Below are 12,667 nucleotides of genomic sequence, written 5' to 3'. Positions count from 1 at the left end.
TGAAGTTAACAAAAAAGGGGATAGTGGACAGCCTTGACGTACACCACTTGAGGTTGTAAAATCATATGACAGTTCGCCATAAGCTCTCACTCGACTGATAGTGTTCGAGTAAAGAGCCTTCACAAGGTTTATGTACTTCTCAGGTACACCTTTCAATGACAGACACTGCCACAGAACCTCTCGGTCTACAGAGTCAAATGCTGCTTTTAAGTCAAGAAAAACTATCATTGTCGGACACCGATAAGCATGTCTGTGCTCTAAAACTTGACGAATGGTGAATATGTGGTCGATACAGCCACGACCAGGTCTGAAACCAGCCTGATTTTCTCGTGTTTGCAGTTCACGAGTCTTAGTTAGGCGCCTGATAATTATTGAGGCTAGTATTTTAGATACTATGTTAGTCAGTCAATTGACTCATGATTTCGACTATAAAATCACTGAAATCTCCACAAAAGCCCTTCTGATATTACTAAATAATTCTAAATTACAAATGCATGTAGATTGACATTCTTTCAATGCTATTGTGATGTGGTTGATAAAGATTATATAATTGTGAATAGCTTTTCAGTAATTATATTCAAATTTCTGAAGATTATATTATATTATCTGTAATATTAGTCATTGAAAATTCACTGATTCATGTGAGGATCTCTTACCATATGATTTGTTTTGGCTTCATTACCGAACAGGAGAAAGAAAGGATCTTTTCTTATTGATTTTTTATGGGAACATATGTATTCACCTTATTCTGCTGGTTATTTCTTGTTCTAAAGAATGTACTCCTGTTTTTCGCAGTATTCTATCACCTAATTACTAAATCCTATTAGAAATAAGCTATAAGGTCATAGATAGTTAGTGGTTTATTCATCGAAGCCTTGCAATATTTATCTTTATTCTAATTTGTACATTGTTATAGCCAAGATTTGGCTAATGCTCTCCAAATTAAAATTATCATTACTTATGTTCAAAATCATCACTAGTGAGCATGCTTTTGAAAGAACTAATCTTGTAACTTAAACAGTGATAAACACTGCATGAATATATCATAGAGTGTTATGCAATATCGAACAGTTAACTCTTTTGTTAGACAAAGTCATTAAGTAAAATGTTGTAATACTAAACGGTAGCTTTTATTCTTTTGAGTTAACGTAATAGGTAGGATGTATCAGATCTAGATTTTGCACTTAATGATATATGTCATGAAGATACTTTCATACGAGTTACAACCCGTATCACTTATTGCAGAAATCAAGGACATTATCATTGAGTTATTAGATCTGAACAGTTGATAAATACAGAAAATCATAAGATCTATCTACAATTTATCTATCTTATTGATTATATCCAGCCATCTTAAATTAAAGACAGTTATTATCATCAAACACTTATATGAAATGACGAAACCGAGTCTTTAACAAAATTATTAAATTTCAGATATGTTTAAGAATACAGGTTATTGACTAGGTTAACTCTAACAACCTGTTCGTCACAGAGTATATTTGCTAGGTAAGGTATTACAGAACTTTTATAGATTTGCTTGCGTCCATGAATTTTAATGTATTTACGTCTCGTTCTACCAGAAGATATACAAGGAGAAAGATATGAATGAAGTGGATGGTTAGTATCTGATAAGAAAACACCTGCCAGGAGTTTGCAAGACTTAAGATGTCTATCCACAACTGAATTAATAATGACCTCAAAAGATTCACCACACACCTTGCTAACTGCCTTCTACACTCTCTTAGTATTTATGATTTATGGTGTCCTGATATTATGCATTCCTTCTAAGCTTAATTATATAAGTTATACTAAATTATGTAGAAAAATACACAAATTCTTATGTGAACTAAAAAAGAACACATAGTTACCTTTAATCTGTACCAATCACACGTTAATTGAATAAACGAGAAATTTAAGATGAAAAGCCTCTGAAATTTAATCATATTTAAGACAATGTGCCATAAAAAGAAAACATGGAATCAGTTTTTCTAGTTTCCTAATATGGTTAATCCACTACAAAGGAATGATAAGTCATTGAATAATCACACTAGATCCTGTCATTCAAGAAAGCTCCATATAGAACAAATGAGATATGGCTAACAGTGGAATCTAGGATGTGCGTTTTGTGCTATTTGGGTTTCACCAGTTGAATTTACTTGTATCCCAGTGTTAAAGCTCACTCCGGGATTCAAAACCAATACCTTTTGCTTTGAATGTTCAAAGCATTATCCAATTAGGTACTGAGTCCGGATAATCACTGGTTTATGAAACTGGTATGAATTTAAATTCGATTTGTGATAATTTGAATTATTCTGTAGTTGATATTTGTGATCAGTCTTAGTTGCACAGGCTAGTGACTATCTGGACTCAGTACCTAACTAGATAACGCGTTGGACATTCAAAGCAAAAGGTACTGGGTTTGAATTCCGGAGTGAATATTAACACTGAGGTACAAGTGAATTGAAGTAGTGAAATCCAAATAGCACAAAAAGTACATCCTGGATTCCACTATTAGCCATATTCTATCCATTCTATAAGAACTTATCAAATAATGGTTATATAGAGGTAAACCACATATCATTTACACACCCCAACTACAGTTGATAAAAATTTCACCCAAAAATATCAAAAACGAGATCATGCAAACCATTACCAACTAAATTAAAGCTTAAAATGTACCCACAGTTTCCTTTCTCCTATTTTGTCAAAAGATTGAATCACCGAATAATTCACTGTGTATTTATGAGGTATAATAAGAATATGAATTCAATAGTCTAAGATTGAACTTAGTGGATAAGTTGAATTGACAGAGACAGCTGAAACTATAATTTAGATAGTGGTTAGCACTAAAATCCACGAAAAGATTTTTGTCCAACATAGCACTCGTTAAGTTTATCCGACTTCATTTAAGTTTTGACGATCACACTGAAACTAGAAGTTAGTACAGATCATTTCAAATTTCAGAGTATTGTCCATTATGTTCACAGAGGTTGATCGATTTCGTGCTTTCATCAAAATTCCCAATAAAATTCTTCTATTGTTAAGCAACAATGGGCTTATGTTTCTAACTTGTAGACATTAGTCAGTAAAGTATAGGTACATGTCAACTCTTAAAATTTAATGGTGTAATAAATCTTTGATCTGACAACATAATGCTTTAGTTAAAAATGTGGCGATTAATAATAGTGATGGTAATAATAATAAAGGCTAATCTTATTTTCTTCATTTCTTCTTAATTTGGTATAAGACTTAAAGCTGTAAAGAGACCACAGCTGAGAAAAGATCTTTTGCTACTGTTTCTAAGCAATAATCTACTTGAACGCTCTTTAATTTATCCATTTATTAAAACTGACTTTTCTCGGATCCTAAGAATGTTAATCCCTATATAGTTCAAGAAGTAGAACGTAATCTTATATAAGCTAGTCAAAATAATTCAATTATCATGATATGAAAATCTTTATCAAAACATTAAAATTAGAAAAAAACCAACATAATTTACATTTTAACTTACCAAGAGATATAAGACTGCTTTCTTCCTCCGCTGTCATTCCAACAATACTGCCACTATTCTGCGAGAGTTGAGATATCAATGTTCTTCTTGATTCACCTATGGGCCATTCAGGTTCATAACGTGGAATGGCTTTATCGTCTATATATGGAACATCGTAAACTATTTCCTTGCTTGCTCGGAAACTTGGAATTTTAGTCGGTGTTAAAGCATCTGGAAACATGTAATCATCATCCACAAAATGACACCCGGGTGGTGGATATTCTAAGGTACTCCAAGGGCGGCGTTTTGTTGAATTTCCTATACTACGTCGAAGAAAGTCAGAAGCGTTTAATGAATTGTTGTTTGAGGATTTCGTGTTTGACTCTGGTTGTAGATAACTAACCGAAACATCTTCGGTTAATGTGTATTTATCTTGATCTGAATTGAGAGTTCCTACAAAGTCAGAATAGGGTTCTCTTGCACCATGCCATGTTTTCCGAATAGACGGATCTCTAAGTTTACTGGGAGAACGCCGAGGAGTCAAAGTAAGATCAGTATTATGATCAGAAAAAGATAATCCTATAACGTCGTGGTAGTCTTCATGATGATCCAGCTTCATAGGAGTATCTGAAATAATTTCATTAGTTGATACTTGACCACCGAATATACGTGGTTTCTTATGATGAGATTTCACCTTTTTCTTAGACTTACTGCCAACTTTATTACGTCCTGTACCATCGGGGATGCTATGATGAGTATTATCAACATTAGGTTTTTCAGTGTTTCTTGAGATTTGGTCGTTGGCATCGATGACTTTTACTCGATGAACAGAATCTTTTTCATGTTTTTTTGATTTAAAAATATGAAATGGACTGTGTAATTTAGTCTTATCAGACTTTATCCCATGTGATGCATCCAAATTCTCAGCAGGATGATAAGATTTTTCTTCAGCTTCAGCAGCTAATATGTCCTGTGATTCCGTGAAATATTGCTCTTTCGGCAGAACACGATTGGTTTGAATGGGAACAATAAAAATTTCATCAATTTCAACCTCATCATTAGAGATATCACCATTAAAACCAGAATCAACAGGAGACGAAAAGCTCTCATCTATATCTTGGAAGGCATTTCTAGGCAAAATTCGAGAGGGAAGTGTGCTAGAGTCACAAAATTCAGGTGAGGAAAACGGTGAGATAAGAGGCTCCTCAACGACAGGAAGCAAATCAACAGGTTCCAAAGGCTCAGTAGGAGTGGGAGAAGAAAAAACAGGAGGACTAAAAGTCCCCATAGTAGAAGTAATGCCAGCATCAGACACAACCACAACAGAAGCAGGAGCGTAAGACTGCAAAAACTCGGAAGATAAGCAACAATCCGATAAAATATAAGACGGTGAATTATCCACAGAAGAAGGAAAAGAAGAAATCATAGAAGAATAAACACAATTATATAATTCAGATGTACCAGTAACATTGGAATTCAAATTGCGTGCGTCTGCATGAAGATTTCCAGACACATCTGGTCCATGTACTTTCAACTTTGACAACGTGATATTCGGAGACCAGTGGAACTTCTTACCTTTGACTCGATCACCTGAGTCCACATCGACCTTCACACTGGGAACATCAACCTTTCCACCCACATCCAAACCAGCATCCACGTCTCCCGACACTGTGGGCAACTTCACCTTCTTCGCCTTCTTGCCTTTCGAGCCCCAACCGAAGGTGAACTTCTTCTTTGATGGAACACTGACATCTACATCGGGTGAACAAACCTTCCCAGTCAGTCCCAACTCCCCACCTCTAATCGCACCACCTGATACACCGATTTCGGGCCCAGAGGCGGACACATCAACATCGGGAACCTCCATGGAGACATCGAGTTCGGGTTTCGGAAGAGATACATCCACACCATCAGCACCTCCACCAATCTTCAGACCACCCTTCGGCAACCCGAACTTAGGAGACCAATGGAACTTTTTACCTCCCTTTCTTGTTTTACCATCTAAGTGAGCGTCCAAACCGGCATCCAAATCTATCTCCTCACCTGCTCCACCCTCCACTTTCACATCAGCCTTTGGAGTCTTCACTTTCGTCTTCTTCTTGCCCAGACCGAACCCGAATTTCGGTGCCTTGATTGAAATATGTGGTTTCGGCACATCCACCTTAGCACCCACATCCACATCCGGCATCTCACCATGTACACGAAGATCTGGACCAGTCAGTTGCACACTGGGCAGTTTCACGTCTGTGTCCAGATTGGCGGACACATCGGGCATGGAAAGGTCTCCTTCGACAGACGGTGCACTCACATTTCCTGAGATCTGTAGGTCTGGCAGATTCAAATCGGCGTCCACAACTCCCACACCGACACCCTCCAAATCGAGCTTACCGGATAGATCACCTCCCAACGATGCATCGGGAACAGACACATCAACAGTAGGCAAATGACCACTGGCTTTCACAGATGGCACCTTCACAGATGGACCAGTCACATTCACATTCACATCAGGTGCATCTGCATGAAGTTTTCCAGACACATCTGGTCCATGTACTTTCAACTTTGGCAACGTGATATTCGGAGACCAGTGGAACTTCTTACCTTTGACTCGATCACCTGAGTCCACATCGACCTTCACACTGGGAACATCAACCTTTCCACCCACATCCAAACCAGCATCCACGTCTCCCGACACTGTGGGCAACTTCACCTTCTTCGCCTTCTTGCCTTTCGAGCCCCAACCGAAGGTGAACTTCTTCTTTGATGGAACACTGACATCTACATCGGGTGAACAAACCTTCCCAGTCAGTCCCAACTCCCCACCTCTAATCGCACCACCTGATACACCGATTTCGGGCCCAGAGGCGGACACATCAACATCGGGAACCTCCATGGAGACATCGAGTTCGGGTTTCGGAAGAGATACATCCACACCATCAGCACCTCCACCAATCTTCAGACCACCCTTCGGCAACCCGAACTTAGGAGACCAATGGAACTTCTTACCTCCCTTTCTTGTTTTACCATCTAAGTGAGCGTCCAAACCGGCATCCAAATCTATCTCCTCACCTGCTCCACCCTCCACTTTCACATCAGCCTTTGGAGTCTTCACTTTCGTCTTCTTCTTGCCCAGACCGAACCCGAATTTCGGTGCCTTGATTGAAATATGTGGTTTCGGCACATCCACCTTAGCACCCACATCCACATCCGGCATCTCACCATGTACACGAAGATCTGGACCAGTCAGTTGCACACTGGGCAGTTTCACGTCTGTGTCCAGATTGGCGGACACATCGGGCATGGAAAGGTCTCCTTCGACAGACGGTGCACTCACATTTCCTGAGATCTGTAGGTCTGGCAGATTCAAATCGGCGTCCACAACTCCCACACCGACACCCTCCAAATCGAGCTTACCGGATAGATCACCTCCCAACGATGCATCGGGAACAGACACATCAACAGTAGGCAAATGACCACTGGCTTTCACAGATGGCACCTTCACAGATGGACCAGTCACATTCACATTCACATCAGGTGCATCTGCATGAAGTTTTCCAGACACATCTGGTCCATGTACTTTCAACTTTGGCAACGTGATATTCGGAGACCAGTGGAACTTCTTACCTTTGACTCGATCACCTGAGTCCACATCGACCTTCACACTGGGAACATCAACCTTTCCACCCACATCCAAACCAGCATCCACGTCTCCCGACACTGTGGGCAACTTCACCTTCTTCGCCTTCTTGCCTTTCGAGCCCCAACCGAAGGTGAACTTTTTCTTTGATGGAACACTGACATCTACATCGGGTGAACAAACCTTCCCAGTCAGTCCCAACTCCCCACCTCTAATCGCACCACCTGATACACCGATTTCGGGCCCAGAGGCGGACACATCAACATCGGGAACCTCCATGGAGACATCGAGTTCGGGTTTCGGAAGAGATACATCCACACCATCAGCACCTCCACCAATCTTCAGACCACCCTTCGGCAACCCGAACTTAGGAGACCAATGGAACTTTTTACCTCCCTTTCTTGTTTTACCATCTAAGTGAGCGTCCAAACCGGCATCCAAATCTATCTCCTCACCTGCTCCACCCTCCACTTTCACATCAGCCTTTGGAGTCTTCACTTTCGTCTTCTTCTTGCCCAGACCGAACCCGAATTTCGGTGCCTTGATTGAAATATGTGGTTTCGGCACATCCACCTTAGCACCCACATCCACATCCGGCATCTCACCATGTACACGAAGATCTGGACCAGTCAGTTACACACTGGGCAGTTTCACGTCTGTGTCCAGATTGGCGGACACATCGGGCAGGAAAGGTCTCCTTCGACAGACGGTGCACTCACATTTCCTGAGATCTGTAGGTCTGGCAGATTCAAATCGGCGTCCACAACTCCCACACCGACACCCTCCAAATCGAGCTTACCGGATAGATCACCTCCCAACGATGCATCGGGAACAGACACATCACCAGTAGGCAAATGACCACTGGCTTTCACAGATGGCACCTTCACAGATGGACCAGTCACATTCACATTCACATCAGGTGCATCTGCATGAAGTTTTCCAGACACATCTGGTCCATGTACTTTCAACTTTGGCAACGTGATATTCGGAGACCAGTGGAACTTCTTAGCTTTGACTCGATCACCTGAGTCCACATCGACCTTCACACTGGGAACATCAACCTTTCCACCCACATCCAAACCAGCATCCACGTCTCCCGACACTGTGGGCAACTTCACCTTCTTCGCCTTCTTGCCTTTCGAGCCCCAACCGAAGGTGAACTTCTTCTTTGATGGAACACTGACATCTACATCGGGTGAACAAACCTTCCCAGTCAGTCCCAACTCCCCACCTCTAATCGCACCACCTGATACACCGATTTCGGGCCCAGAGGCGGACACATCAACATCGGGAACCTCCATGGAGACATCGAGTTCGGGTTTCGGAAGAGATACATCCACACCATCAGCACCTCCACCAATCTTCAGACCACCCTTCGGCAACCCGAACTTAGGAGACCAATGGAACTTTTTACCTCCCTTTCTTGTTTTACCATCTAAGTGAGCGTCCAAACCGGCATCCAAATCTATCTCCTCACCTGCTCCACCCTCCACTTTCACATCAGCCTTTGGAGTCTTCACTTTCGTCTTCTTCTTGCCCAGACCGAACCCGAATTTCGGTGCCTTGATTGAAATATGTGGTTTCGGCACATCCACCTTAGCACCCACATCCACATCCGGCATCTCACCATGTACACGAAGATCTGGACCAGTCAGTTGCACACTGGGCAGTTTCACGTCTGTGTCCAGATTGGCGGACACATCGGGCATGGAAAGGTCTCCTTCGACAGACGGTGCACTCACATTTCCTGAGATCTGTAGGTCTGGCAGATTCAAATCGGCGTCCACAACTCCCACACCGACACCCTCCAAATCGAGCTTACCGGATAGATCACCTCCCAACGATGCATCGGGAACAGACACATCAACAGTAGGCAAATGACCACTGGCTTTCACAGATGGCACCTTCACAGATGGACCAGTCACATTCACATTCACATCAGGTGCATCTGCATGAAGTTTTCCAGACACATCTGGTCCATGTACTTTCAACTTTGGCAACGTGATATTCGGAGACCAGTGGAACTTCTTACCTTTGACTCGATCACCTGAGTCCACATCGACCTTCACACTGGGAACATCAACCTTTCCACCCACATCCAAACCAGCATCCACGTCTCCCGACACTGTGGGCAACTTCACCTTCTTCGCCTTCTTGCCTTTCGAGCCCCAACCGAAGGTGAACTTCTTCTTTGATGGAACACTGACATCTACATCGGGTGAACAAACCTTCCCAGTCAGTCCCAACTCCCCACCTCTAATCGCACCACCTGATACACCGATTTCGGGCCCAGAGGCGGACACATCAACATCGGGAACCTCCATGGAGACATCGAGTTCGGGTTTCGGAAGAGATACATCCACACCATCAGCACCTCCACCAATCTTCAGACCACCCTTCGGCAACCCGAACTTAGGAGACCAATGGAACTTCTTACCTCCCTTTCTTGTTTTACCATCTAAGTGAGCGTCCAAACCGGCATCCAAATCTATCTCCTCACCTGCTCCACCCTCCACTTTCACATCAGCCTTTGGAGTCTTCACTTTCGTCTTCTTCTTGCCCAGACCGAACCCGAATTTCGGTGCCTTGATTGAAATATGTGGTTTCGGCACATCCACCTTAGCACCCACATCCACATCCGGCATCTCACCATGTACACGAAGATCTGGACCAGTCAGTTGCACACTGGGCAGTTTCACGTCTGTGTCCAGATTGGCGGACACATCGGGCATGGAAAGGTCTCCTTCGACAGACGGTGCACTCACATTTCCTGAGATCTGTAGGTCTGGCAGATTCAAATCGGCGTCCACAACTCCCACACCGACACCCTCCAAATCGAGCTTACCGGATAGATCACCTCCCAACGATGCATCGGGAACAGACACATCGACAGTAGGCAAATGACCACTGGCTTTCACAGATGGCACCTTCACAGATGGACCAGTCACATTCACATTCACATCAGGTGCATCTGCATGAAGTTTTCCAGACACATCTGGTCCATGTACTTTCAACTTTGGCAACGTGATATTCGGAGACCAATTGAATTTCTTCTGTTTCACCTTCTCATTTTCTTGTGTGTCTGGGGTTTTCGTTAATCCTTGTTGTACATTCATTTCTGCTGTAATTTGATTGTCGTCCTTGTTTTTGATAGTTTTTGGCTTATTGATATTTGTTCTTTGTAGTTTTACGCATGGGTTTACCATTCTTTTCGCGTTTTTCTTTCTTACCTTTTCGTCATCTTTCTTCTCTTTTATGTCTTCAATTGTCTTTTCTTTCATTACTCTGTTTTCTGGTTTTCGGCCTTTTTCTTTTTGTACACCTTTTGAGGTCTTTACTTTTTTCTCTTTCACTTCATTCTTCTTTAGATTGTGCATTTTAGTTTTTCTTGTCAGCTTTTTGCTTTCGATTCTTGGTGTTTCTAGAGCTACATTTTCAATGAGTTGATTGTTTGAATCTACATGAGGGAGTTTGTATTGTTTTCCGCTGATAACTGCTTCAACAGGTTTGTCATTTCGTTGCATAACTTCTAAGTCATTTATATTTTGATGTTCATATTTTTTGAATTTAAGTTTCGGTGAACAACCTACTTTTCGTCTTTTTTCCGTTCTATTACTTTCATCAGCAATTTTTCTTTGACCTTCTGGTATAACAATTTCATTTTCTGTATTGTTCATGTTCATTTTTATTTTAGGCTTCATAAATTGTAGTTTTTGTTTTAATAACCCTTTATTCGTTTTTGATTTATATTTCCCTGATTGTTTTGTATTCATTAATGGTTCATTTAATTCGGTTTGTACATTACATATTTCTAAGTCGTAAGGATTAGGTTCTGGTTTAGTTCTATCATATTTTGATATACAATTTTCATATCCTTGATTATTGATATTGATATGATAATCACTAGCTAGCCGTTGAGATTCATCTTGTTTACTTAGGTTATCATGAGAATTTAATAAATATTTATGACTTACCATTGATTTGATATGATGATTATGATTAGAATCCTTATGGATATTTTTGGAGTCATTAAAATCCATATTGTGTTTATTTAATTTAGGTGAAGATTCTTCACTTGACTGTACATAATATACTGGAACGTATAAATTACTACTTAATGGTAATTTAATTGGTATGTACATAGGATTATCTAATTCTGTACAAATATCTTTTTCAATACTAGAATGATATATTTCATAATCATCTGTATGTCGATAACATAGTCCAAGTTTTTCGGTATCATGAAGTTTCTTCAAATGATCATCGTCATTAACAACATCTACATTGATAGTATCATCTTTACATAGATCTTTCTTGACTTTCAACGAATCATATTCTTGATATTCTAATGGAGGTGTATTACTTGTTTCCCAAACATCGGATAATTTAGATTTTTTACATTCTGGATCTGTTAATGTATCATATAATTTACATGTAATAGTTGATTTTAAATTATCATCAATTTTCATTAAATCTACTTTAATTGATTCATCAGTTTGAGGAGATTGTTCAATATCAACTGGATTCATTTCAGTAGACATAGTAAAATAGAAATATTTTCCAATCTTAATAATAATGTTACACTTTTTTTAAAGTGATTTCGTCATAGATTCAATAGTATATTCATACATATATAACATTGGCGATAAATTCCCGCTGTAGTATTCAGCGGATATGAAATTCAGTGAAGGAATATGTCTCCATAGTAGTTCAATTTTAAACTTTGTATATGATAACCAATAACATATAGTGGGAATCAACTTTCATATTGTATCATAAATCCTTTCACACAAAATTTAGTTGATATAGCAACTGAATATATATATATGAGTAGAAAATGATCTATGATTGTTTGTTCAATAGTCTCATTTATTTGTATTGATCATTGGTATACATTTGATATAGTTGTCAATTGAGAAACAATAGTGATTCCACTAATATGTTGAATACAAATATAGATGTATAGAAAACACAAAAAAAAATTGAAAAAAAAGGAAAAAAATAAGGCGTTGAAAAATTCGAAAGTGTGCTTGCTGCCTTACACAATTATTTGATGACGATTATTATTGTATTACACAAATTGCCTTATATTTGTTTCTGACTGAAATTTTGCATTACTGTATGGAGACATGCATCACGCGTCTGAAACCTTCACAGTAGAATTGAATAATAATAATAATTTAAAATTGAATATTATAAGAATTAGATGGTCGTTGATTTGTTTTCTTTTTTTCCTGCAATAATATTACGTAGGTGTTGATAAATATTGACCTCTCAAGTTTGTAAAGCAAAACAGAAACCCCCTTGGGTATAGTGTGTATATGATATTTTGTTTGTGTTGTTTTGAATGGTGAAAAAAACCAACTTTTTTCTTTATTTTCTTAAAACAGAGTAACCTATCAGCTTGTAAGTGAATTTAACTTAATTTGTTTGTATACTTTTAATTACATGTGTAGTAGTTTATCACCTATCTGTGCTCAATTTTATTGGTATTGGACAAAAATTCTTACTTAAACAACGTGGACATAATGATAAGTGACCAA

At 39.7% G+C, this 12,667-nt stretch overlaps 2 protein-coding genes across 6 annotated transcripts in view; both read right to left on the bottom strand.

Annotated features, from left to right (window-relative positions):
• Smp_038730.1 (hypothetical protein) overlaps positions 1-7,724 on the bottom strand; it is a gene marked incomplete at both ends in the record, with an annotated part of 21,711 nt that extends 13,987 nt beyond the window's left edge. The window contains 2 exons of one of the 5 annotated variants that reach the window (XM_018796611.1): positions 3,512-5,651; positions 6,141-7,724. In XM_018796611.1, the coding sequence (XP_018651736.1) occupies positions 3,512-5,651; positions 6,141-7,724 (3,724 nt within the window). Of the gene's footprint in view, positions 1-3,511 lie in introns of all 5 variants that reach the window. The other 4 variants (XM_018796610.1, XM_018796612.1, XM_018796613.1 and 1 more) reach the window with 4 other exon arrangements.
• Positions 7,725-7,774: 50 nt separating this feature from the next.
• Smp_182770 (hypothetical protein) lies at positions 7,775-11,665 on the bottom strand (the record flags this gene model as incomplete). The annotated part of the gene is made up of 1 exon (XM_018796607.1): positions 7,775-11,665. One exon carries the CDS (start codon positions 11,663-11,665, stop codon positions 7,775-7,777), a length of 3,891 nt encoding a protein of 1,296 aa, XP_018651732.1.
• Between the last annotated feature and the right edge of the window lie 1,002 nt (positions 11,666-12,667).

Source organism: Schistosoma mansoni, chromosome 4 (genome assembly GCF_000237925.1).
Source record: "Schistosoma mansoni strain Puerto Rico chromosome 4, complete genome".
NCBI lineage: Eukaryota > Metazoa > Platyhelminthes > Trematoda > Strigeidida > Schistosomatidae > Schistosoma > Schistosoma mansoni.
Note: the sequence above shows the minus strand (reverse complement) of the source record. Positions and strands in the feature narration are given on the sequence as shown.